This window comes from Hakea prostrata, chromosome 7 (assembly GCF_041222555.1).
Source record: "Hakea prostrata isolate BN-2017 chromosome 7, UWA_Hpros_2, whole genome shotgun sequence".
Taxonomy (NCBI): domain Eukaryota; kingdom Viridiplantae; phylum Streptophyta; class Magnoliopsida; order Proteales; family Proteaceae; genus Hakea; species Hakea prostrata.
In genome coordinates, this window is record NC_142606.1 from 71293453 (window position 1) to 71318184 (window position 24732).

At 41.8% G+C, this 24732-nt stretch overlaps 1 protein-coding gene across 2 annotated transcripts; it reads right to left on the minus strand.

The window, feature by feature from the left end:
• Nucleotides 1–219: 219 nt before the first annotated feature.
• On the minus strand, nt 220–24120 carry LOC149011954 (transcription factor). 2 transcript variants are annotated; one of them, XM_089161638.1, is made up of 5 exons: nt 23841–24120; nt 20413–20596; nt 19558–19630; nt 19386–19441; nt 220–1237 (listed from the first exon to the last, which is right to left on the minus strand). In XM_089161638.1, exons 2-5 carry the CDS (start codon nt 20472–20474, stop codon nt 1123–1125), a joined length of 306 nt encoding a protein of 101 aa, XP_089017764.1. In that variant the 5' UTR covers nt 20475–20596; nt 23841–24120; the 3' UTR covers nt 220–1122. The 2 variants fall into 2 exon arrangements, with proteins under 2 accessions (XP_089017764.1, XP_089017765.1); XM_089161639.1 differs by lacking the exon at nt 23841–24120 and adding an exon at nt 23560–23758.
• Nucleotides 24121–24732: the final 612 nt, after the last annotated feature.

A 24732-nucleotide genomic window follows, 5' to 3' on the forward strand; every position in this document is an offset into this window, starting at 1 on the left:
CAATTAAGCTCTGCAACTAGCCAAAACTCTGTGGTATTCCAACTACTAACTTATCCTTTGGAGGTGGCTTCCCGACCGCTAAGCCAACCCACAATTGATGTTGTTTTGCAAGAATCTGAGAGCTATAAACAATTTTTGGACATCAAGATGGAAAGAAATGTATAAAAGAATACTTAAGGGCCTGTATGGTTACATGAGTTTGAAGATTTCAAATATATGGAATCATAATTCATAAAATAAACGGTTTGGTAAATATGTGGATTCATAAATTATTTGGTTGACGTGATTTTTGTGAATGCGCAATTGTTTGGCACTTTTATAATATGGGGTGAAATCCATCCCATACCCATAAATCTACAGATTCACGTTTTTAGTGTAAAAGTATGAATCTCTAGATTTCTTGAATCCAAGGATTTGAAATCTTTGGATTCATGTAACCAAACAAGACCTTAGGGCAAACCTACTCTAGATTTATAAATCCATATCCGACAAAAGGTGACAAATCCTATCCTAGATCCTCTCCATCTAGATCATCTCCACCCAACCTGTCCATTAGACCATCCAGAACCCCACCTACCACACAAACTAGCTGGAGAAGATCTAGACTCCACTCTAAGTTAGGCTGACACACGGCCTTCCCATGGTACACAAACAACCAGATGGTGGGGATACTAACTGCCCAGGTCAAGACGATCAGGAATTGTTGTCTGAGTCTAGATCCTCTTCACCCTAGCAGGTCGTCCTCCCATTCACACTCACATATGGAATGTTAGTTTACCATGGACAAGCCTTGTGTCAAGCCATATGTGAATGCGAAGAGAAGATTAAAGGACGGCTGCCTAGGCGAAGAGAATCTCCACTTCCAAGGCAACTTCATGGTGTTGTTAATGCTTTGTTTTTCATTGGTGCCACACCAACTCTAAATTAAACTCACCACCGTTTTTCGTTTTATGCCATACAACTCTGAATTTACTCACCCTGTGAAGTTCGTATCTGTTGTATTTCGATCATAGTATCCAACGGTAACAAAACTTAAAAGGGGGCAAAATTCGTCCTTCCCAGAAGAAATGTAAAATTTTAATGCAGTGCCTCAAATTATGCTCAATGTTCAGAAGACCTAACTCAAAATTCTACACTAGGACCACACTGCTCAATTGTTTTTGTGGCAAGTGTTAGAATGTCAAGAAATGCACTGAATGATGCACGAAGGAATCTTGCCTCCACAGCTTCAAAATGCCTGAATAAACAAAACAACATTATGAGAGTGGGGTGAAACCAAGAAGTGATCTGTGAATTCTAAAACAGACAATGAAAGTAATGTTATCCACTGCCCGATGGAGCATATGAATCAGCCACCACAACTTGATTCCAGCTTTCAGTCCAAAACTGTTACAGATAACTAGCATATGCAGTGGTAGACAACTAGGGAAATCTTCGAGTGACTTGCATTGCATGAATGCCACTCATTTAGACATAAAAATCGTATTACTGAATTGTTTTTAACCATATAATCCCTTGCACAATCCAAGAAAACGATTGAATAGGCTACACAAGAATAGCATAGAAACCCGAGCTTCAACACTCATTTCATCATTGTGGTAACAAGTTGAATTGACATTTTTCGATGGTGTTTGAGGCGGTCAGTCTCAGAGTTTCCCCCATAGAGTTTCCCCCATGTTAGCTGGTGGAACTCTTTCAATAGATACCACCGCTTCTGCTTCTGGCAATGGTTTGGTTACCTCCCAAAGTAGATAAGATAAGAGGATGGGAGACACTAGATCGTTCAAATGTAACATCTAATCTACAAGTATTGATGATAGTTCAGCATCAAGTATTTTGAAATTTTTATTTAAACTAACCACAGTTTCAGGATTTAAGAAAGATATTCAAAAACAAGGAGATTCAAGCAGGTGCTGATTCTCTTTCTCTATAACAATCGACTGTGACCTCTCTTTAAAGGTCGGCCCCTGCCTGTGAAACCAGAGAGCATCTTGCTCCCCTGAATCTCTCTGGTCTACACCTGAAGTTTGCTTGACACCTAACTGGGAAGAAACCTTAAGCATGGTGTCTCAAACCTCACCTGCAACTCGGATCCAAGAAGGTAAGTCAACAACCCCTTTTCTGCTCCCAGAAAATATCCCATTTCCTGAGATCCGTTCATATTTTCTGGCACCTCTCACCATACCCACCCACTACAGCTAAATCCTAACCTTCTTCTATTACTTACCTATTCTTTATTTTTATTTTTTTTCTCGTTCACCGACCTCTCTCTACACCTATTTACTCCACGACAACCTCTCCCTCCCTCCTTTCCATTATTGCCTATGAACTCTATCTCCCCCAAACTGAGTAAGCCATTTTATCTCATAAACCCAACCCCATTAAACCCTAAATCTCTCGGCCTTGATTACCAATCTCAAACCCATCATGCCTTTGATGAGCCAAGTGTCTCAAACCCCCCAAACCCCTTTTTCCCTTCCAATGTTCTACATATATCTTTCACCTGGAGAAAAGAAAAAAAAAAAAAAAAAAAAAAAAAAAAGTGGCTCACTATTTGAATTGAATACAAATCCCTTTTTGCTCCCAACTACAAACCAATTCCTTGCCTCAGGACCGTCTCAGCCACCAGTTGTGTAGCCTACCTAAAAATAATAATTAAAATTAAAAAAAAAAAAAAAAAAAAAAAAAAAGAAAGAAGAAGAAGAAAAGAAAACACATTTGCCTACTTGATGCACCACAAGATAAATATTGTACCATAAATAAAAGTAAGATGCAGTTGATGCAAATAAAGGAAATTCTGAAGCTGGGGGTTAGGTATAAGCACAAATACCCAAATGAAATAAAGACAAAAGGAAATAGGGTACTCAGGTATAAGCACAAATACCCAAATGAAATAAAGACAAAAGGAAATAGGGTACTCGACAACTTTATTAGCACTAAACAGTAGTAGTAAAAAAAACTACCAATAATAAGACGTACATAAATCAAGAGAGATACAATTATAGGTGCTCTAACTAACAATTCAATCAATATGGATTATACAGTAACCAATTGAGAAGGAAGTCAGTTTAACTAATGAGAGGAAAAGAAAATCGCAACCAACCCAAAACTTCAAACCCTAAACCCTGCCCCAAAACCTAAGACCTGGTGTACAAACCGGAATCTTAAGGCTTAAGGATCTTTAATGAGGAACAAAGGTAGTGAAAACAAAGATTGAAGAGTCAAATGCAAACTTCTATAAATATTGCAGAACACTTACACCCTAAACCAAGAGTATGGGTACTCCAATATGTGGAGACTTAAGCTCTTGGGTGCTTATATAGGCACACAATCGAGACTCGGGTGCGCATAGGGCCCCATCGTCAGTACTCGAGATTCCTTCCGGATAAGCATGAACAAAAGTGACACGCGGGTCACGTGAAAAGAAGGCGCACAAAGTAGTGGCGCCAAAAGTAAAAGATTCGGTGCGCAAACCGAAAGAAAGCAAAGATGGGCACGTAGGCCCCACACGCTTTTTACAAAGTAAAGGCACCATCAGTAGTGCCTAGGGTCCACACGCTTCCTGTGAACTTTAGGGGGTCCACGTGGTAACGTCTTCTGCTAATTTTGCATTAGCATCCACCATCTCTAGTGTTGCTTCTTCCATCTTGCCCAATTCTTCTTGACACCAGGTGTGTGTCCGATTCTCTGCAGTATACAATTTCTCAATTTTTGGGGCATAGTGGGCAGCAAGCATATTGTAGGTGAGTTGTTTTGCGCAAAGAACCCTTTTAGCTGCCGTAATATGTCCAACTTCTCGGATAGATTTCTATAAGTCTAGGATGGATCGGAGCAGCTGCCTCTGTTTGTCTTGTAAGGCAGCACGAGCTTCCTGTTCCAATTCTGCCATAGACCGTTGCCCTGTTTCTTCAACTTGTTGAGATTGAGCGACCCGGCGGATGCGAATAAGGTCCGCATACTGCGAGGCCCTTGAGCACTCGAGGCTGTATTTCCTCATATACCTGCTGATGCAAGAGTATACTTGGGATGGTATGTCATCTGGACTATTAGATGATTCACTGTGGCTGGACATGCTTGCGAAGAGTGAGCAAGCCTTGAGAGTTTGTCGGCAAGATAATTCTTGGAACCGTCAATATGCTCTATGTGGACTTGAACTCCGGTTCCGGTGAGGTAGTCCACGAATTGAAGCCAACGTAGCCTTGAGGGCTTATGATTTACAGATTTACCAAAGAAACTAACTATAGCTTGACAGTCAGTTCTTAAGGTTACCTATTGTTTGTCGAGATAATAGATCTTAAAAGCCTCCAGTGAATTTATAGCCGCTGCAATTTCTGCGTCTATAGTACTCTTGATGATCGGAAACCGACCACTGGCATAGGCTGAGATCTTTTCAAGACTGCGTGAGTCATGCTCACGTGGCTTCCACTTCAAGATTCCTCCCCATCCTTCCATGCATCCATCACACTCAATAATAATGAAACTTATTGGAGGGGGAATCTCCAGATCTGGCAGATTTCTGACAATCTGCTTTATTTTCCTGACGAGTTCCCAGTCAGATGGCTTCATCTTCTTGTCACCATACGGGCTCGTCTTTTGATATAGAGGGCCCAGTAGGACCCCTAGCTTTGGGATATGAGACCGGGCATAATTCAATGTTCCGAGCCATGATCTCAATCCTTGCTTCTCTTTGAAGGACGCGTCAGATACCTCAATTATTGCCTTAATGATGTGAGGTTGTAACCGCATCTTCCCTCTTCCAATGTGAATGCCCAAAAAGTCAATTTCGGGAACAGCGAGCTTCATCTTGGTGGGGCTTAAGATCAGCCCTTTCTTCTGACAGATGTCTAGCACTTGTGTTAAGTGTTGATAATGTTTTTCTTCATCTTCCGAGTAGACGAGAATATCGTCAATGTAGACAGCTATAAAATCCTCTGTTCCTTTGAAAGCCTTATCCATTTTTCGTTGAAAGAGAGCTGGTGTGTTCTTTAATCCGAATGGCATGACAAGCCATTCATAGAGTCCAGATGGCGCGAGAAATGCCGTCCATTCTATGGAGGACTCATCCATTGCAATTTGATGGAAACCGGACTTTAGATCGAACTTAGAGTAGATCTTGGAGTTATTGATTTTCCTTAGAATAGTGTTGATGCCTGGCAAGGAATATTGGTCTTTGTGAGTGTTGTCATTGAGGGTTTTGTAATTGAAGACCATTCTCTCCTTTCCTCGCACCTCTTTTCCTTCAGCATCAACAGTAGTGCCAGATCGCACTATCATAGCCATTGTCCTATGCCAACTCTGGCTTTCCCTTATTACCCCTTGTTTCAAGAGCTGGTCAATGTTGCGCCTAAACGCCTCTTTTGTTGCGGGGTCCACATGCTTTAGTGGTTTATCCTGTATGGTGAGATCTGGATTGATGATGTCAAGTTTACACTTGATCTGGTTCTTTTTCTAGTGTTCCATAGGATTTTCCCCTATGACCTTTGCTTCCTTTAGCCTTTGCAATATGGGCCGAAGCTTCCCCTGAAATTCTGGGCCAACTTCTTTCATACTAAAGTGGGCTTTAGCTTGTAATGCCAGATACTGGTCATGATCCATTTCTAGCTCTGGGATTGCATAGTGACTTGCTGATGCCTCGGTGGTAACTGTGGTCACATTTTTGTAGAATGTAACCTGATTCCCTTCAAACCGGACGCCGCCAAACATGGACCTAATAAAGTTGCACCCAATTAAAAATTGGGCCACGGTTTGCATTGGTACCACAAAGATAAGGGGGATCCGATAATTGGCTCCTCCAATTTGCATGTAACCATTTGTTTGGACTTTTCCTTGTACCTCGATTCGACTACCAACTCCATTAATATGGGCTTTGTATGGCAAAGCTTCCACGAACTCTTTGGGTAATGCTGTTGTATTGATACAACAGGTTTGACAGCCGGTATCCACAATAGTTTGTACCTCAATATTCCGTCCACCAAACTGGAAGTGCACTAGGATATTGTAGAGATGGGTAAGATGATTTACCCATTTAATCGTGGCTGTAGGAGTTCATTCTTCTTGTACCCGGAGTGTTTCATGTGTTACCACTGCACATGAATGGTCATCATCATCAGAGGAAGTGGCGATGACAGACTTCGCCTTTAGTCGGGCCAATTCTTCTCGTAGGGCTTTATTTTCTTCTTCAAGTGTCACCCTGATGGCCTGTTTTTCCAGTTCATGGGCTTCCTCTCTTAACTGGGCCTCCAGCTGTAGTTGCTTATAAGCTTCTTGCTGTGCTTTTAGCTGGGCTGCATGGGCCTCTCGTTCTTCTTTGAGCCGTTCCTCCAGTGGGGCTAACCTTTTAAGTTCTTTCACTAAGGTTGCTAGCTGTTTATTGGCTCACTCGGCTCGGTCTACCAGACCAGTTGCTGAACCGGTGTTCTTCTCGGCCGGTTTATACCATTCAGAACTCCGAAGTCCCAGCTCTGTTGTAGCACAAATAGAGCAGAACGTATGATTACAGAGTTCACACCTTAATCGCATTCTTTGGTCTATGACACGCTAACAGATGTGACAGATTGCATCTGGGTGATTCTGAATCACCTGATCCTCATCCAGGTGATGTTGGCATTCTTTGTAGGCTTGGGATGGCTCATACTTTGCTGTCCCCCGTGGTCTATCCATTTGTACAACATGGGTGGTGACAACAAAGACATTATGAACCTGGGCTGGTGAGGACATCAGTATATTCCTCTTCTCCTTCAGTGATGCTATAAATGCCATCAAAGTCAGGTTCATTTTGATCAACTAAGACGAGATCCCAATCCTATGGTAGATTGGAATTATCCAGATATTCCGCCCTGCTGTAGTGGACTTTCACTTGTGACCTAGGACAGTCTCGTGCAAAATGCCCCTCTCCACCGCAGATGTAGCATTTGCACTTCTTTTGTGCTTGTGCACGTGTCTCCCTTTTTAAAAGCGTGTACGTGGGTCTTATGTGGCTTGCCTTTGTACGTCTTTGCCTTCCTGAGACTGTATCGTGCCTTTGGCTGCTGAGCCCCATAGTATCGGGTAGGGGTATCTTTGCACAGAATGAGAGATCTTTAACTTCACGTTGTATAGCGACCTATTTGCATAGGTCCATCAAGTATTTGTAGGTGAAGTAGATCCTTGGTAGGACTCCTATTGTCAGTCCTGGATACTTTGCGTCAAATGCCTTTCGTATTTCCTTGGAGAATGGTGTAGGCATTTTTCTAAAGAGCTTTTCTAAGAGCTCAGTGGATATAAACATCCGTCCTGAACGTGCCGCTAGGATTTGTAGGTATTCAGATACACGAAGATATCCTTCATGTTGGTGCACGTCAGTCTTTCCAGATCCGCATAGGCTCTATTCTGCTCTTCTGTACTTCCTACGGCTGCTACTTCATACGTAAAGATCCTACGTATTTGGGTTGTGATATTCCTTGTATTCGTAGCTGCTGCGAGGATCACCTCACACTCAGTTGGGAATGCCAACTGCCATTGTTCCCAGACCTTTCTTTCATCTGGTCCGAGTAATCCTATGACAGTGGTTAACCTTTCAGTATTATCAGCCCAATTTCTTGAATTCACGTAGTTAATTGCTGATGATTCCCATGCTGAGATGGTGTTTTCATATTGGCCAATGTCCTTAGGGAGGACCAAAAATAGGCCGTGGTCTGCAAATGTTGGCGGTAGTGCTACCATCTGTTGCTGCTGCACATAGCCGCTTGCGAGCTGTCTTGGCCTTTGGTAGCCTGTCAGGTCTACATTAATGGTAGACGTACCAGATGCCGGAGGATAGCCGACGGGACCATCTACCTTTCGGCTTCCTGGATCATATGTTGACTGTGCAGAAGTTTCTCCTGCACTCGCCAGCGCCTGGCTTTCTGTTATGCCAACCTGCTGCTCAAGGTGTTGAATTAATTTATCGAGCTCGGCCTCACCAAGTTCTAGATTTGCATGATCTTCGGTAGTCCATGTCATAAGTGCAGGTGCTTCAACTGCAGTCTCACTCTCCTGGGAAGTTTCTTCTGGTTCATCCTCTTGTACGGCAAGTTTTTCTGCTTGGGCAAGAAGTTTGTCCCAATAAGCGTCGTCTACTTGCTCGTATTCCGACGGTCCTGGTGAAGAGAGGAGGAAATGGGGGTATACCACCCACCACCTTCCGAAGAAGCGAGGGACGCTTCATTGTCGTCGTCAGAGGAAAGGAACTCAGGGCCCCAACCATCAAGGGCGGGCCAGGGTGTAGCAGGAGCTGTATAGGAGACCAGAAACTCATAGGCACGACCGGAGGGTTCGCCTAGAGTGTCCCAAATGGTGCCATTGTCGTCGGCAATGCTGATGGAACCCATGAGGACATGATGTTGTTCAGAGTCTGCATCACTAGGACGGGAGGCGGGCAGTGACTGGTAGGCTCCAAAGCGGGGATACTGAGGGAGCCATCAGCACAGTCATGCATGCGAATGTTACGGGGGACTTGGATAGTGCGTGCTTCCAGAGATGAAGGTTGAAGCCGCCATGGTACTCCTTGCTGAGAAACTTCTTGGGCACCAAGAATCACGCGGATTCCATAACTAGCAAGATAGGATCTCAAGGTATCAATAGGATACCTGAATCCAGTATAACTGGTGTTGGTGATGCGCCCAATGAGGCTCCGAGTAATGAGCAGGTTACTACCTGCGTCGGGATGCCAGTCGTATCCTGAGGTCTAAATGCTGAGCTGGAAGAATCGGAAGAAATCCCAAATACTTAGGAGCATATTTGGGGCACAGTAGACTAACTGTATTGAATGTGTTAGGTCAATTTCCATAGCTCCGATGACTCGAGTCCGTGAAAGACTCCTAGCATCCCCGAGGACAACCAAGGCCTGTGCGCCTGAGTGTGTCCGATGCAAAGCAGTTACCTTAATCATGATTAGGCCTAGATGAATGTGTTCCATCCCAGCCTGCAGAAGTCGTCGGTAACTTTCTTCAGTGATGAAGGACAAGTCTACCTGTTGTCCCTCCCGAGTGCACAGGACTCGTTCTTCCGAATAATGCTGGTATAGCTGATTGTTTGGTTCTCCAGCAGTGGAAGTGTACAATACCTCGGAGGGTTGTATGCGCACGCCTGAGCTGGGCAAACGTCAGCTCTGTATTTGGCTGCAATTGTTGTTCCAGCGTGCGTTGATACCGTTGCCGGTGTAAGACTCTGTTGATAGTATCGGCAACTTGTCTCCGGATCCTATGGCCCACTTGATAAGATCGAATTTGATCTTCTGTGGTAGGCATCGTACGCCGATGGCCTTCTGGGATCTCATGCTGCGAGCTTGTAGAAGCCAAACGACTTAGAGACCGCATAGATCTACTCATCGTAATTTTGCCTTTTCGCGATTGTAGATGTCTTTCGGGTCTTCTTGTACGTACAGTGGTCCTTTGACTACAGGTTGCTTGTTTTGACCAACTGTAATGCTTCCAAGCTTGGTTGAGAGGGCTCCGATGGATTGCTCTAGATCGCCGGCGAAGCTCAAACGTCGAACGCTGACTTCGAGGCTAGTGACTTTATCGTCTAGGGCTGCAACCTTGTTGGTCAGATCCACTAAGAGGTAGAGCAGAGTATTCTGCTGCCGAATTACTTCTTGAATCAAACCTTGAGTGATGCCTAGTAGGAGCCTGAAATCCTCTGGCTGGGTTGCTAATTGGATCAGTGGCGACTAACGCGTCTTTATAAGTTTTGGACCCTTGTAACTTCGGATACGACGGCGTTTCAGTCATGCACTTTCTCCGGTCTGGAGGCGTCGAACACTTTGAAGTAAGTGCTTCACCTCGACGAGCTGCTGCTTAGTCTCCTGAAGTAACCGTGTTACTTGGCTGTCGGCAGTGGCTGATAGTGTTCGATAGCACTACGTAGATTCTTAAGTTCCTTGTGCAGCTTTTGATGTTGGAGTCGACTCTCGGTGTCTAACTCAGAGATTTGTTTCTTCAAACTATAGTAATCCTTAATGGATATCCTACAGTGAAGATTCAGACGATCGTACACACAATGAAGGTTATGTGCAAGATCCTTCTGTGTAACTACCGATCCTGCAAGGTCCAGATACTGGAGGTTGACAGTACCTCTTTGTTCAAACCACCTTTGTACTTCTGCTTCCCACCTTTCACTCATACACAAACCCTCAAGATCTTTTGAAGATCAGGGCTACCTCGTGATCAGGCTGTCCAGGTTACCAACCTTCCTTACTCCAGTCACCAAGAATACAACCAAGTCACAGACTTTGTAACTGAATAGTCGAAACTCTTCCTGGATGGACCACTTACAGTATTACGCTCCACTTAGCAGATGCTAGCTGGCGTATTTCTGCCGTCCAAAGGTTTCCCCTTGGCAGGACCTATTAGAGCTTTTGAAACCAGGTTTCGTTCCTATCAGTCCTTAACATGAGTCTGGCTTGTCGGAGTTCAAGAGACTTGTAGAGCAAGAAGAGGAGGTTTAGAACAGACTAACAAAATAAACAGTTCCTAACGATCGCAACTTTTATTGAGAAAGTGAAGAGTTACCTGCAAACGCTGAATACATGGATAGTCGGTATGAAGAGAGAAGCTAGCTCAAACGACTGGAACCTATTGCACCTCTTGTGACTTACGGCGGTTCACGGTGTTCTATTTCTTAAACCGAGCTCTGATACCAAACGAAAATCGCAACCAACCCAAAACTTCAAACAAAGCAAACCAGACGGGACAAACCGGAATCTAAGGCAAGGACTTTAATGAGGAACAAAGGAGGAAAACAAGATTGAAGAGCAAAGAAACCATAGATATGGACACACACCAAAGCAAACCAAGAAGAAGGGGGGGGAGGGACGAGCCGAAAGAAATAGAACCCAGGCTGCCACCTGCAAGCAGCCAACCACGGAATCACAACGGCCGGATGACAACCACCAAGAACCGCACGGGGAAGGGAACGAACGGGCCCAGGGCCGGAGGGACGAGGAGGCAACCACAAGGAAGAAAGGAGGGGGGGACAGAGCCGGGCACAAGACAAACGAGGCCGACCAGGACTCGAATCTATCAGAAGGGACAAACGGGGCAAAGGGCGGAAAACAACCACCACAAAGCCACAGCCGAAAGAGAAAGACGAGAGAACGGACACACACGGGCAGAAGAAGGGCAAGAGGAAGAAGCAACACGAGAGGGGAGCTAAGCAAAAGCGAAGACAACACGGGACCCCGAGCACGGGAAGCGGGGACCGGCACCGGGGCCTTTACGAAAGCGGGGGGCCACGGCCACGCGGGAGAACACGGGACACGGGCTCTCAGGGCGGGCACGCGCATCGGGAAGGAACGAGGCGAGGGAGAGAGGAGGCAATAAGCACCAGAGCAAGTCCCACAAGGAGTACCCATACTCTGGTTAGGGGAAGGCGAAACTATAGAAGGCAGACCTCAAGCACACATGATAAGATCCAAGCAAGATCGGGACACCGGCAGGCGGGGGGGTTAGGGTTGAAGGGGGGGGATGTCCTCTCATAGTAAAGACTTCCTCTCAATTGGTACGATAATCCATATGATTGAATGTTAGTTAGAAACCATAATGTATTCGATTTATGAGCTTATTATTGGAGTTTTTAATACTACGTTAGTGCAAAAAGGGAGACCCTATTTCTGTGTCTTTATTCATTTGGGTCTTTGTGCTTAAACCTAACCCCCAGCTTCAGAATTTCCTTTATTTGCATCAACTGCATCTTACTTTTATTTATGGTACAATATTTATCTTGTGGTGTATCAAGAGGCAACGGCACATACATATCAGCAAATATCTTTGATGGATACTCTAATTTGACTTATTACCTGTCTACATCATGTCTTTCAATAATAATCTTGTTTGCAGACATAAGATTAGCTTTGCATCTTGAAACATCAGATCTTTGATGACTAAAAGCATGGAACTGATTGATGTTATGTGTTGGAGAAAGATTAATGTTGCTTGCATTCAGGAAACAAGATGGAAGGGTCATAAACCACTGGATGACTAAAAACTTTGGTAGTTGGGAAATGAAGTGAAGGTGGAGTAGGAATAATTGTGGACAAAGACCTTAAGAACGAAGTAGTAGATGTCAAAAGATTTGGGGATTGAATCAAATCTATCAAAGCTTGTGTTAGGCTTAGAGGCCATCAACCTCTTTTTGGGCATATGCACCTCATTCAGGATTGGAGGAGAGTATTAAAGCACAATTTTGAGAACAGATGGATGATTTAATCCAAGGGTTTGGTCAAGGAGACAATTATAGTAGGAGGAGACCTTAATGAACATCTGAGCAAAGACAACTCTGGCTTTGAGGAGGTGCATGGGGGTATGATTTGGAAAGACATATGAAGAGGCACCTCTATAATAGACTTCCCGATAGCTTTTGACTTGTGCAGTGCAAATACTTTCTTCAAAAAGAAGATTGAACATCTAATTATGTACAAGAGTGGGCAACATGTGAGCCAGATAGACTTCTTCCTAACTAAGATCTGACAGTTTCTTATGTAAGGATTGCAAAGTTATCCCTGGGGAGAGCCTATCTTTGCAGCATAGAGTAGTAGTCCTAGACAAGTTCATGGGGACAAGGAAGAACAAGAAGGTGATTCAGGCTAACCCTAAGATAAGATGGGAGCAACTACAAGGAGCTCTAATGAAGCCTTTTTAAGGGTAAGATGGCTCTACACAGAAAGTGGAACTTTGAAGGAGATCCCAATTTGCATCAAAAGAGTTGCTTAGAAAGCCTTACGGCCTTCAAAAGGTAGAAGTCTTAAACGCCAAAAGAGACGCAGCGCTGGAATAATGAAGTCCAAGCAGCAAGTAAGGTTAGGAAGGTACATTTTAAGACGTGGCAATTAACTAAAGACGCTGATGATAAACAAAGATATTGTATAGCAATGATTGAAGCAAGAAAGTGTGTGGCAAAAGCAAGAGCAAAGACCTATGATGACCTGTATGAAAAACTTAACATTAAGGCAGGAGAAAATGCAATCTATAGAATCACTAAATTAATAGAAAGGATGAATCGAAATTTGGATCATGTTATATGCATCAAGAGCAAGGATGACAGAGCACTCACTCAGGATGAGGACATTTTAAAGAGATGGGGAGACTATTTGTATAATAATCTTCTAAATGGATCTACCAGGATAGGATAGAGTTTCAAGTGGGAGGGAATACTTGTCATGGACACCTATAAAAATGTAGTGAGATGGAAGTCAAGGAGGCCCCTACAAACAACGAAGGGTGTAAAAACCCAGGGACTGGATGAGATCCCAATTGAAGTATGGAAGACCTTAGTGGCACATGGTGTTTCTTGGATAACAAAGTTGTCTAACAAGATTTGGAGTACAAAGAAATGCCAGATGAGTGGAGAAGTACCGGTGTCAATTTATAAAAATGAAGCGATATCTAGAATTCTAATAATTATAGAAATATTAAACAAATGAGTCATACAATGAAATTATGGGAAACATCATTGAAGCCCAACTAAGAAGAGAAATTGTTATGTCAAAGAAACAATCAGGCATTATGCCTGGAAGAATGACAACTGAAGCTATTTACCTGCTAAGAAGGCCTATGGAAATCTTTAGACCTTACAAAAAGGACCTCCATATGATCTTTATTTACTTAGAGAGCTCATTTGGCAGATCCTAAGGAAGAGGGAGCTTAAATAATTACATTGAAATAGTTAAAGATATGTGTAAGGACACAGTGATTGATATCAGAACTGCAAAAGAGCAAAGTAATAAACTCCCAACTACAATCAGGTTACACCAAAGGTCAACTCTATGCCCCTATTTGTTTGCACTCATAGTAGACAATCTTACTAGCCACACATGCTATTTGCTGATGATATCGTTTTGGTCGATGTGACAATAAAGGATTAATGCAAAGTTGGAGCAATGGTGATCAACTTTGAAATCAAAGGGTTTCAAGTTAAGTAGAACAATAACAAAACATATAATGTTTAACTTCAATCTAACTGTGAAAGACTAATTTAGTTGTGACTTGTGAGACCCGAGGATCAAGAGATACTGCAAAGTAAATGTTTTAGGTACTTGGGCTCTACCATTAACAATGAGGGTAATATAGATGACGACGTATCTCAAAGGATTAAGCTAAGATGGTTAAAACGAAAAGGTGCTTCAGGTGTGTTATGTGACAAACATATGCCTACTAAGCTCAAAGGAAAATTCTACAACATAGTCAAAACCGGCAATAATCTATGGGTAAAATGTTAGGCAACCAAGAGAAGCCATATAAGCAAATTAGTGTAGCAGAGATGAGGATGTTGAGGAGGATGTTTGGCAAGACTAATATTAGATCCGACATGGATATTGCATCAGTTCAAGACAAGTTAAGAGAATGCCGCTTGAGGTGGTATGGGCATGCCCAAAAGAGGCCACTAGAGGCACTTATGAGGAGTGATCAGATACGACTAGATGGAGCTCAAAGAGATATGGGACGCCCTAAATTGACCATTGAAATAGTAAGAAAGGATATGCATGTGCTAGGACCAGATGCCTATACGTGTGTTGATAGATTTATCTGGAAGACTAGTACCTATATGGATGATCACATATGTTACTGGAATGCTACCTTGACTTGATCTCCTAATTATCTTCTATTAGGCCCCTTACAAGTCTATACCAAGAACCGAAAAGAGGCGAAGGACTAGTAATGCATGAAATCAATTGATCTGGCAGTCACCTGGTCTTGATGTGGAGTGAGTTAGGGAGATAGTTTTTTGTGAAGGTTTTGTTTGGTGGGAAGAGATAGAAGGGGCATATTGGAGAACTGGGGTGGGATATTAGGCTACATTGTTGTAATCGGGTTCCTAACAAATTGGTATCAGAGATAGACAGAAGCTAGGAATGGTAAATTCAAGAATGGAAGAGCGAGTGGAAGAAATTGAGAAGAAGATGATGAAAGCTACCAATCAAGTTGCAGGGCTGGACTCCACGTCTGACTCCTTAAAACTACAAATGACTAGCTTCATGGATGAAATCAAGACTTTAATGTCACAAAGGACTCGGAAGAAGCCACCGATTGCCAGAGAGTCATCTCAAAGCAAAAACCCTGCATCCGACAATGGCAGAAACTCAGACCACTTCGGGAGATCCCATGCTTGAATTGCCATACGAGAGGCGACTCGCTGGAGGTTGTAACTACCATACTTACTGATGATGACCAATGGGTTGGGTGGCGAGAGTGGAGTGTTATTTCTTACTCATCAGAGTTGGGGAGGATGAACGAGTGTATGCAGCCATGGTGTCTTTGAGGGGTCAGCATTGAGCTAGCTGCAATTTCAGGAGATGGGGGAGCCCTTTTGAGATTGGGTAGCCATAAAACAGGAATTGCTAAGGCAATTTGGGTTAGGATAGATAAAATCTCCATATAAGGAAATGGTAACTCTTAAGCAGGAAGAATTGTAGCAAAGTATCTCAAAGGTTTGAGCGAACATCAGTGACAGCTCAGGCAAAAGACCTTATGTGATTGAAGAGCATCTTTATCGCCAGACTGAAAGAAGAGATTAGGGCTAAGATGAGGCCGTCTGCACCACCAGCATTGGACTAGGTAATGAATCCTAATCAATATAAGGAAGGAGTTGGGCTTTAAAGATAACAGCTAGCAGGGGGTTTAATAAAGCTCCAAGTAGTGGCCCATGGAGAAGACCGTTGAAGCAGGGGTATTTCAGAAAAACCCTGCAACATCTTCTTCCTCCTTCACCACAACGATTAGGGCGCAATCTAGGGCAACCAGAGGGCGGCAATGGAGGCTTGAGCAAGGTTTTGATACTTTGGATTCTGAAATTTTTGGAAAAACAGAATATGGGTTTAAAAGAGGGAAATTAGTGGGATGGATTTGATTTGCAGAAGGTAATTTTTCCTGGTCAGGAACATAACTAATCTCATAAAGGAGATCCACCTTAGGGTTTGAAGAAAGTGTGACTGGCGTTAAATTGGAAGCAGAGGATGAAGAAGAGGTAGAATTTCGTGGTGGTTGAAGAAGACTCATGGAAATTGGACACAGCCTTAAGATAGGAGATGCAGAGAAGAGATCACAGACATAGAGATCAACAATAGCTAAAAGAGTAGTTAAATGTGTTGCTTATTGAAATCAGAGGTGTAGATGATCCGTTATCTAAGATTCCAACTCATTCCGAGCTAATCCAGGGCTATAAACGTCAATAGAAGAGAAGCCCTCCTTTGATCAAGGACCTTTTGTGGAAGAACCATAGATAAATAGACCAAAACACCTGGTTTTCGGGGAAAAACAAATAAAAAAACTCAGGAAGCCATAGAAGATCTAAGAAGTCGTAGATCTAAACACTGCAACCTCTATCTTAAGAGCTACAACAAAATTAGAACATAATAAAAGAAGAAGAATGCATGCAACACCACCCGTCACCAAGTCAAGCGGTAGAGCCCTCCATGTCTGGTTATGTGGTCCAAAATATACAATGCAGTGTATGGCACTGATACCAAACTATGAATGAATTCGTCTAGAAAACATTCATTGGAGAAGATAACCAAGAATAGAGAGCACACAACATATAGTCAATGGGGGTTAGAAGCCTCAATACCTTTCTAGCAAAATTCTAGGCACTAATGGTCAAAGAAGAAATTTCGGTCAAAATTGTCGAGATTTTAAATGAAATGCCTGCATTTTTTAAAACCAAAACAAAATTCCATTATTTCGGAAAAGTTATAGGTTTCAACCAAAATTTCGAAGATTTCAACCATTTCGGAGGTTTCGACCGAAATTTCGACCATTCCAACTTATTTTTCTCAGTTTTTGTTGATTTCTATCCCATTTTCACCTAATTTCCACAAGTCCTTTGCCTTCAAGCCCCTCTTTTGCCTCAAAACGCCACAACAACTACAAAAAAAACTCCGATAGCAATAGAATGTGAAGCATGAGCCCAACAATTCCAAACTTCCCTTTTTCTATTTTTGTTTTGTTTATGTCTTAAAATGATCTTGTATTGCCTTGAAATTAATATATGTTTACCCTAAGACTATGATATATGATTGTGTTTTGTTAAAACTTATTTTTTTATTATTTGCTACCATTTTTTCATTTTAATAATTATTTTCTACATTATGTATATACGATATATGGGCTTCATTTTATTTTGTTGACTTGTTGCATATGTAACCATTCTACCAAACAATTCATGTATGTTGATGATTCTATGCTTGTATGCAATACAATTTGTCTTTGACGGAACCAGTCATTTGTTAGTATACTTGAATGATAAATTTTGAATGTTTTTTTTTTTTTTTTTTTTTTTGGGGGGGGGGGGAAATATTAGTTCCATTGTGTTTATTATGCTTTAAATAGGTAGGAGGCAAGAAATCAACAAGAAATTAGATGAAATGGCCGTCATATAAGGCCCGAAACCTAGGGTCAAAATTTCAAAAAAAAATTATATGTTTCGACCGAAATTTCAATCAAAACCTAAAACTTTCGGCCTTTTCTTGGGTCAAAAGCCTGGTTGACTCCAATGGAGTTTAAACTAAAGTTGAGCATAGTTTATGCCTCAAATGTGATGAGCACTACTCCCCCCAACCATCAGTGCTCCTTGAAGCAATTCTAATGCCTTCTTATGCATGCAAACAAAGAGGAAGAATCAGCGGATAAGAAAGGAGAAGAAATTACCCCCTTGGCAGTCAAATTATCAATTTAATCACCCAGAACACTAAAAATCAAAGGCAAAATCACACAACAAAGGATGGTTATACTCGTGGATAGTGGCGCACTCACAATTTTATCACCCATGAGATGGTAGAGGAAATGGGATTTCCCGTCCAACTCTGAAACTTCAACATGATGCTCGATGATGGCCAATGTATGCAATGTCAAGAGGCTTGCCCAACAGTGGAAATTGAACTCTAGGGCATCATTTTCACCCAAAACCTGCTGGCGTTCAGGCTCAGCAGCATGGATGGTATTTTGGGTGTGGAATGGCTTTCATCTTTGTGGAGATTCAAAGGACTGGAGGAGTGATCTAATACCATCCTCCCCAATAAGGAAAGAAGTTTGCCCTTCAAAAGTTGAAGGTTCTTCCCAATCTGGTCTAGCATGGGGGAACAATGGTGGTTTGTAAGACAGCCAAGGATGAGGAGAAGATTAAGGTAGGGGACATGAAAGGTACCAAAGGAGAAGCCTATGAGCTGAAGGAGAGCAGCCTTGGTGGAGTCGGAGACACCAGCCAAGAAAAGGAGAGATTTCTGAAGGTTGAAGTGTAGGACAGTGAGGGATTCAAAGGCAACGGTGGAAAAGAGAGAAGAAATAGAGGAATGGGAAGCTTTGCACAAGATCATAAGCAAAGGCAAGATAAGGGCTCCACACTTAGGACAGGATAAATGAGGTATTGGTTCATGTTGGATTGGATGATTCTGAAGAGGACCTCAAGGGCTAACGAGGAGAGGTAGGGAGAAAGGAGGCACCTAGGCAAATGCCCACCCTGGAGGGGAAGGAGCCTGCTGTAGAGCAATTAGTGATTACAAAGAAGCGGGGAGAAGAGATACAGGTTTCAACCCAACGGACAAAGGTAAGAGGGAATCCTATCTGACCAAGACATCAAGGATGAAGTCCTAATGTACGGAGTCAAAGACTTGTGGAGATCAATTTTGAGGAGGGTTGCAAGAGAGTATGAGGAGTGGTCAAACCGTCTAATGATCTCAGCTCAAAGGAGAATGCTATCAGCAAGGACCTACCTGCAACGAAGGTGGACTGGTTTTTGCTGACAAGAGAGGGAGTGACAAGCTGAATACGATTGGCCAGGACTTTGGTAATGAACTTGCAGAGGAGATCATAGAGGGAGGAGCAATGGGATTTTAAGGGATGAGGCAAAGGAAGGTTTGATTGACAGAGGCAAGTTGGGAGGGATTATAGAAGAAACTACAAGCCACATTGATGAGGTCATCCTCTAAGAAACTCCAAGAGGCTTTGAAGAACCCCATACAGAAGCCATCCGGCCCACAAGCATGATTTGGTTTATGAGAGTTGATGGCAGCAAGGATTTCGACACTGGAGGGTAAAGCTAGAAGGGAATCAAGGAGGGAGGTGTAGACAAATTTATGATTAGATTAGGGGGGAAGGGGCAGGGAGGAAAAAAGGGGGACCAGAAGGGAGGATTAGTAGGAGGCCATTTCTCTTGTCTGTTTTACTTAACCCTTAAGGATCCACATATCCAGCCCCATGGAGTATGGATAAGGTTATGGTTGTTATTGTTGTCGTGTTTAAAAACAAGTGAAGCAGAAAAATAACATGAATGAGCTTACTTTAGTAAGAAATTAAGCCCGGGATGGAAATACACAATGGATGATAAAATTAGTCTCAGTGTAAACAAATGAGATAATCAGTCACTGCAGAGAATCTCACACTGAAAGCCTTCCATTAGACACTAACATCTGCCTTTTCACTTTGTCGGGCTGCAACTGCAGTTCAAAATAGAAGTTATATAAGGGAACAAAAGCTTTACAAATTGTTGTTTTCAAGTTGTCAAGAAAACATACACTAACTGAGTAAATTTCAAAGTTAGACCACCCATTACCTCCTTATCAACATTTAATGCAGCATACACCATGGATGCATTCTTCTCAGATGCATAATCTACTTCCAGGTCACTGCAGAGAAAATCTCAGTTGATAAGCAACCACTGTCGTTTTAGCAAAGAGGATATGAAAAGAAATAGTTGCAAGAGACATTGGCCTTCTAAAATATCTATCGTAGTAAGGGTGAGCTATAAATTTGAAGATAAATCAGATGGCAAATATGATAAAGCTACAGATTATCCCAAGAGAGGAAAAAGTTAGAAATAAATGTTCTACAAGACCCTGAGGGGGTAGCTCCTTTGGCAAGTATCAACACCTACTACCGATTAAGAGATTAAGATCAACTTGCTACCAAAAAAAGAAAAAGAGATTGAGTTCAACTCTCCTTCATCCCTAACTATCAAAAGGAAAAGGCCTCTTTAAGTAGGAAACTGAGCCTAGCGTTATCCTTGATGAAGTTAACAGTCCTGCAAACATCTAACTTCTCTAATTTTCAGAAGGTTGGTTTCTAGAAGGACAATGACCATACATCTAGGCAATATCTTCAATGAAAATTAAAAAACAAATCCGACATTATGTAAATTAGAGCCTAGCGTTATCCTTGATGAAGTTAACAGTCCTGCAAACATTTAACTTCTCTAATTTTCAGAAGGTTGGTTTCTAGAAGGACAATGACCATTACATCTAGGCAACATCTTCAATGAAAATTAAAAAACAAATCCAACATTATGTAAATTAAACAAAACTGTTTCCAGCTTTAAACATGTTCTGAACTTATTTTCTTCTAAATTCAGGCAGCACCAAAACTAACAAGCTTAGCTGGGGCATGGCAGAGAAAAGAGAGTTATTCTAACCAACTGAAAGCCCATTCAGGAAGAATTCCTCCATCTGCTGCTTCAGAAATGACAGGATCCATCTACAGAGCCAACAGAAAAGAGAAACGCCTTCAGAAATATGCCCTCCTCTTAACTTCTTGTTTGAAAGGCTCTTTTAAGCCCTTCCAGGATCCTGAAGACAAATGGGAAGAACAGCCCAATCCTGTTTCAAAAATAAAAATAAAAATTAGGAATGCTAGGACTTGTGAAATTTTCATCCTTTCAAGAATGAAAAGATACATGCAGACAGTAAGACAAGCATAAAGGAAGACATACAATCATTGTCAAAGAGTCTTGAATCATGTAGTGAAATTATAGAACTGCTACTAACCATCTAATTTGAGTTCCATTTGATTGCAAGGGTCTATAGCAACCCAAATTTTAGGTTTTCAGATGCCAGGTTCACATCAATTGGATACATGAGATATTTTGGAACCCTGATTTGTTATATAGAAGAAATTTCTGTTTAGATGTCCAAATATGAGCTTCCATAATGCATGTCGGTATCTGCAAGAAAGTATAACTACCAGGCCCTGCTAGGATGTCCAAGTGACCAAAAGAATGTATAGTATGTATGCATTATGAAAGAAAAAGCAAAGTCGTCTAAATTGAAACTATGATCCATCCAAATGGACTTTAACAAGACATACCAAAAAGATCCATGAATACACAAAATTTCCCATCCTCAATACTTGAGGAAAGCCTCAATCTGATGCACAATTTGTTTCTATGATGTAGAACTTATGCTGGACCAAACCAGCTCCCATCAGATTCATCGATGGGGACATCACACATCTACCCATCACTTATTACAGCCAAAGACAGAGACGACGGAATCTTTCAGTTTGGTTCAGTGAGGCATACGGATATCTGCTAGAAAGGGTCATCTAGACCCTTGGGACCATGGTCCACACCACATCTTTTTCTTTTTGTTACATTAGTATTTGTATTTATTGGCTTATTTATTGTAATGGTAACTTAGGGAGTTTCTTTTCTTTCATATCTTGGGTGTTACGGGATTTTATTCAATTGGGTTTTTTTTTCCCTTTTATTCATAGGGTTATTTTAGGAAAGTTTTTCCTTAATTTTACTAACCAACAACAAGGGTTAATCATGAAAATTTAGAAAGAAAAAAATTAGCAACTCTCTAAAAAAATTGGTCGACAACTGCAACTCTCTCCCTCTCTCTTGCTGGCAGAAAACTCCCCCCCCCCCCCCCCCTCTCTTGGCAAGTATGTTTTCTCCCCCATTGCTGCTTCTTTGTTCCTGAAAAAATCCCTCCTCACCTCTTCTCCTTAGTCCTGCCCTTTCTTTTCTGGTTTTTCCATTCTTTTTTCTCTCTTGCTCTTCTTCTCTCCCAAGAAAATCCACCAGCAGTCCCACTTTCTGTTGTCAGTTTTCCTTCCCCTCTCTCCCTTTTTTCCGATCTCCTAGTCATATTCCTACTGCAGAATTGTTATGCTGTCTAGTTTCTTCATTCCCCCTCCATATCCTCATTCCCACTACTCCCATTACATCAGCAGTACCCCTCTATGCCCAAAATTCTTTCTCCCTCTTCCTTTTCTTTCCTTTCTGTGGAAAGTCCTTGCTGCAGGAATAGTTTCTGCGACCCCTTCTGTTTCTTCCCCTTCCTTCTTGCTCTCCTCTCCTTTGTTCCCCTCACACATACATCCACTAAGTGCATCACTATGCATTAAAATATGATTTATAACATGCCAAGATGATAACATATTTTTTTAGAACATATTTTATAACCATCAAGGGTTGATTTACTGTGATACCACACTGCCTTTTTTCCATCAACACCATATTACATTTGGAAAAAATTTGCATCTCTTGCCATTTCTTTTAAAAAGCAATAACTGAAAAAAAAAATTATTGCATTTAGAAAATGATATGTCTTGCAAGCCTAAGTGTGTTATTTTTGCTACCCAACTACAAGCAGCAGCATATACAACCTCAGTTCTCAAAATTGCAACAGGTTAGGAAGATCATTCAGGAGTATGTCGTGAAGTTCTAGTACTTGGTCCTCAGATCTAATTTACGGTGGGAAGCCAGGGTAACAGTGGTAGAGTTTTGGAACCTACTCCACCTTTTGGACATTTTCATAGTTGAACTGCATTTGTACTCCACCTCTTGGGAATAGTACTGAACTGCGAAGGGACATTCAGACACTAAGAAGTAATTACATTTTTTAGAATTGCCTAACCAAACTACTATCCTTCTTATCCACCTGCTCTTCACAAAAACAGACGTCCAACAGTTTTCTAAGCACTCTCACCATCAATCCTTATTTCATTCATGCGGCGTAATATAAAAAGCAAAACTTCAAACATAAGAGCTTCCACCCACTATCATTTCCCAATGGATCTCCCAATGGGAACTAGCTACAAATAAACCAGCACAGATATCCCAGTGAAGCCACAGAACCCCTAGTCCACATGCATCCCAATCAACAACCACAAGCACAACCTCGAAGGATGATTTTTCAGCCCAATACCGCCAAGCACTGATTCAACGTGTTTTTTTTTTCTTTTTTATTTCAGTAGCTTGGTCAGAAGTAAAACCATAATCTTTATAATGACTACATTACCTAGTATCATAGTAGGGAGAAGCATGGATCTGGTGAATAAAGACGAACCGAACATTAGATCAGTCCCAAGCAGAAGGTTAACAATCAACTGATAATGTGACCATCACCATCTATAATCTGGATAACTAGAAGAAAAAAATCCATTCAAGCTGCCAAAAAAGAATCTACAATTTAGGGTTGAAAATCATCATATCAGGCTGTGATTAGGCCCATGCAATCAGAGGCGGGACCTATGAGTGACAAGTCTAATCCTCTGAACATTAGAACCATACAATTTCCACACCTGTTATATTGCAGAACATATGCAAAAAAAATATGGTTTTCTTATCTTGAACTTATCGTACTATATAATCATTTACAACCATGTAATATTATGATGCATAATACATAACACATTAGCGCACAACCAAAAAAGGGGAAACTGGAGAAGAACAAACAGGAAACATTTCTACTTTTTTGAAATAGTAAGGGGATATCATATCCGATTCTTTTTAGAGGTTTAACAAAACCCAATCATAACATGAATCCAGTACCAGAGATATCTCTATTACTAATTGCACTTCACAGAACGGGTCTGAAGATGAGAAGAGGGGCAAATAATTATTTCAGCTACCTTCATCCGAATCCACAACCTCTGGAGATGACTTTTCAGTCCAACTGTCCAATACAGCCTCCACTAGATTCAACCAATTTGGCTTATCAGGTTTCCTTCACTAGCTTGTTCGGAGGAAGGGGGAGAGAGAGAGAGAGTCGATGGGGAGAAACTAGGGTTTTCATCACTCATTAAAATTAATTCATGCAAATGATCTAATACCTGATCAGAAGATAGCTGACCGATGTTTGATCAAATCAGATTTCCCAAGCTTCGTAGGGAATACAATGCCTCAACAAAAACCCCCACCCCTTACAAAAAATTAAAAAAAGGAGTAAATAGAGTAAATAAAAAATGCTTGGTTAGACAAGGGAGCAATTCAGAGACAGGGGGAGAGAGAAATCCTTCGTTAGACTAGATAGGAGACTGAAAGATAGAGAGAGAGAGAGAGAGAGAGAGAGAGAGAGAGAGGAGAGAGAGAGAGGAAGCTTCATACTCGTCTTGTATGCGAGTTAGAAAAGATAACACGAACTCAGAGTTCTGATGATTTGTACAGGTATGCGAGTTAGAGAAGATAACACGAACTCAGAGTTCTGATGATTTGTATAGATTTTCACTGATAAAGTGGGTCCATAAATCTATTTTTTTATACAATGGGTCTTAGATTTGGATTCAATTTTGAGATTAGCTATTGAAGCATCTCAGCCGCAAGTCAGCCTCCAGGGTAAAATGTGGATTTGAGTGAATCACATACTTTGTTTTTTAACCAAACAGTTTTTAAATGTTAAATCATGATTCCATCAGAATTGATTCTACAGAATTAGACAACCAAATGCTTATGGATTTAGGATATAGGATATTGGGGTTGGATTTGAATTAGATTCAGATTCCTTTTCCAATAAGTAATTTAGAACCTGAATCAACCAAATGAAGGGAGGGGCTGATTAGGGGAACCCCTTGGACCGACTGGATGGAACAATCCCACCCCAAATGTGACTCTAGGTTAACTCCTTATTGCCCTGTTTTGGGGCTGATTAGGGGAACCCCTTGGACCGACTGGATGGAACAATCCCACCCCAAATGTGACTCTAGGTTAACTCCTTATTGCCCTGTT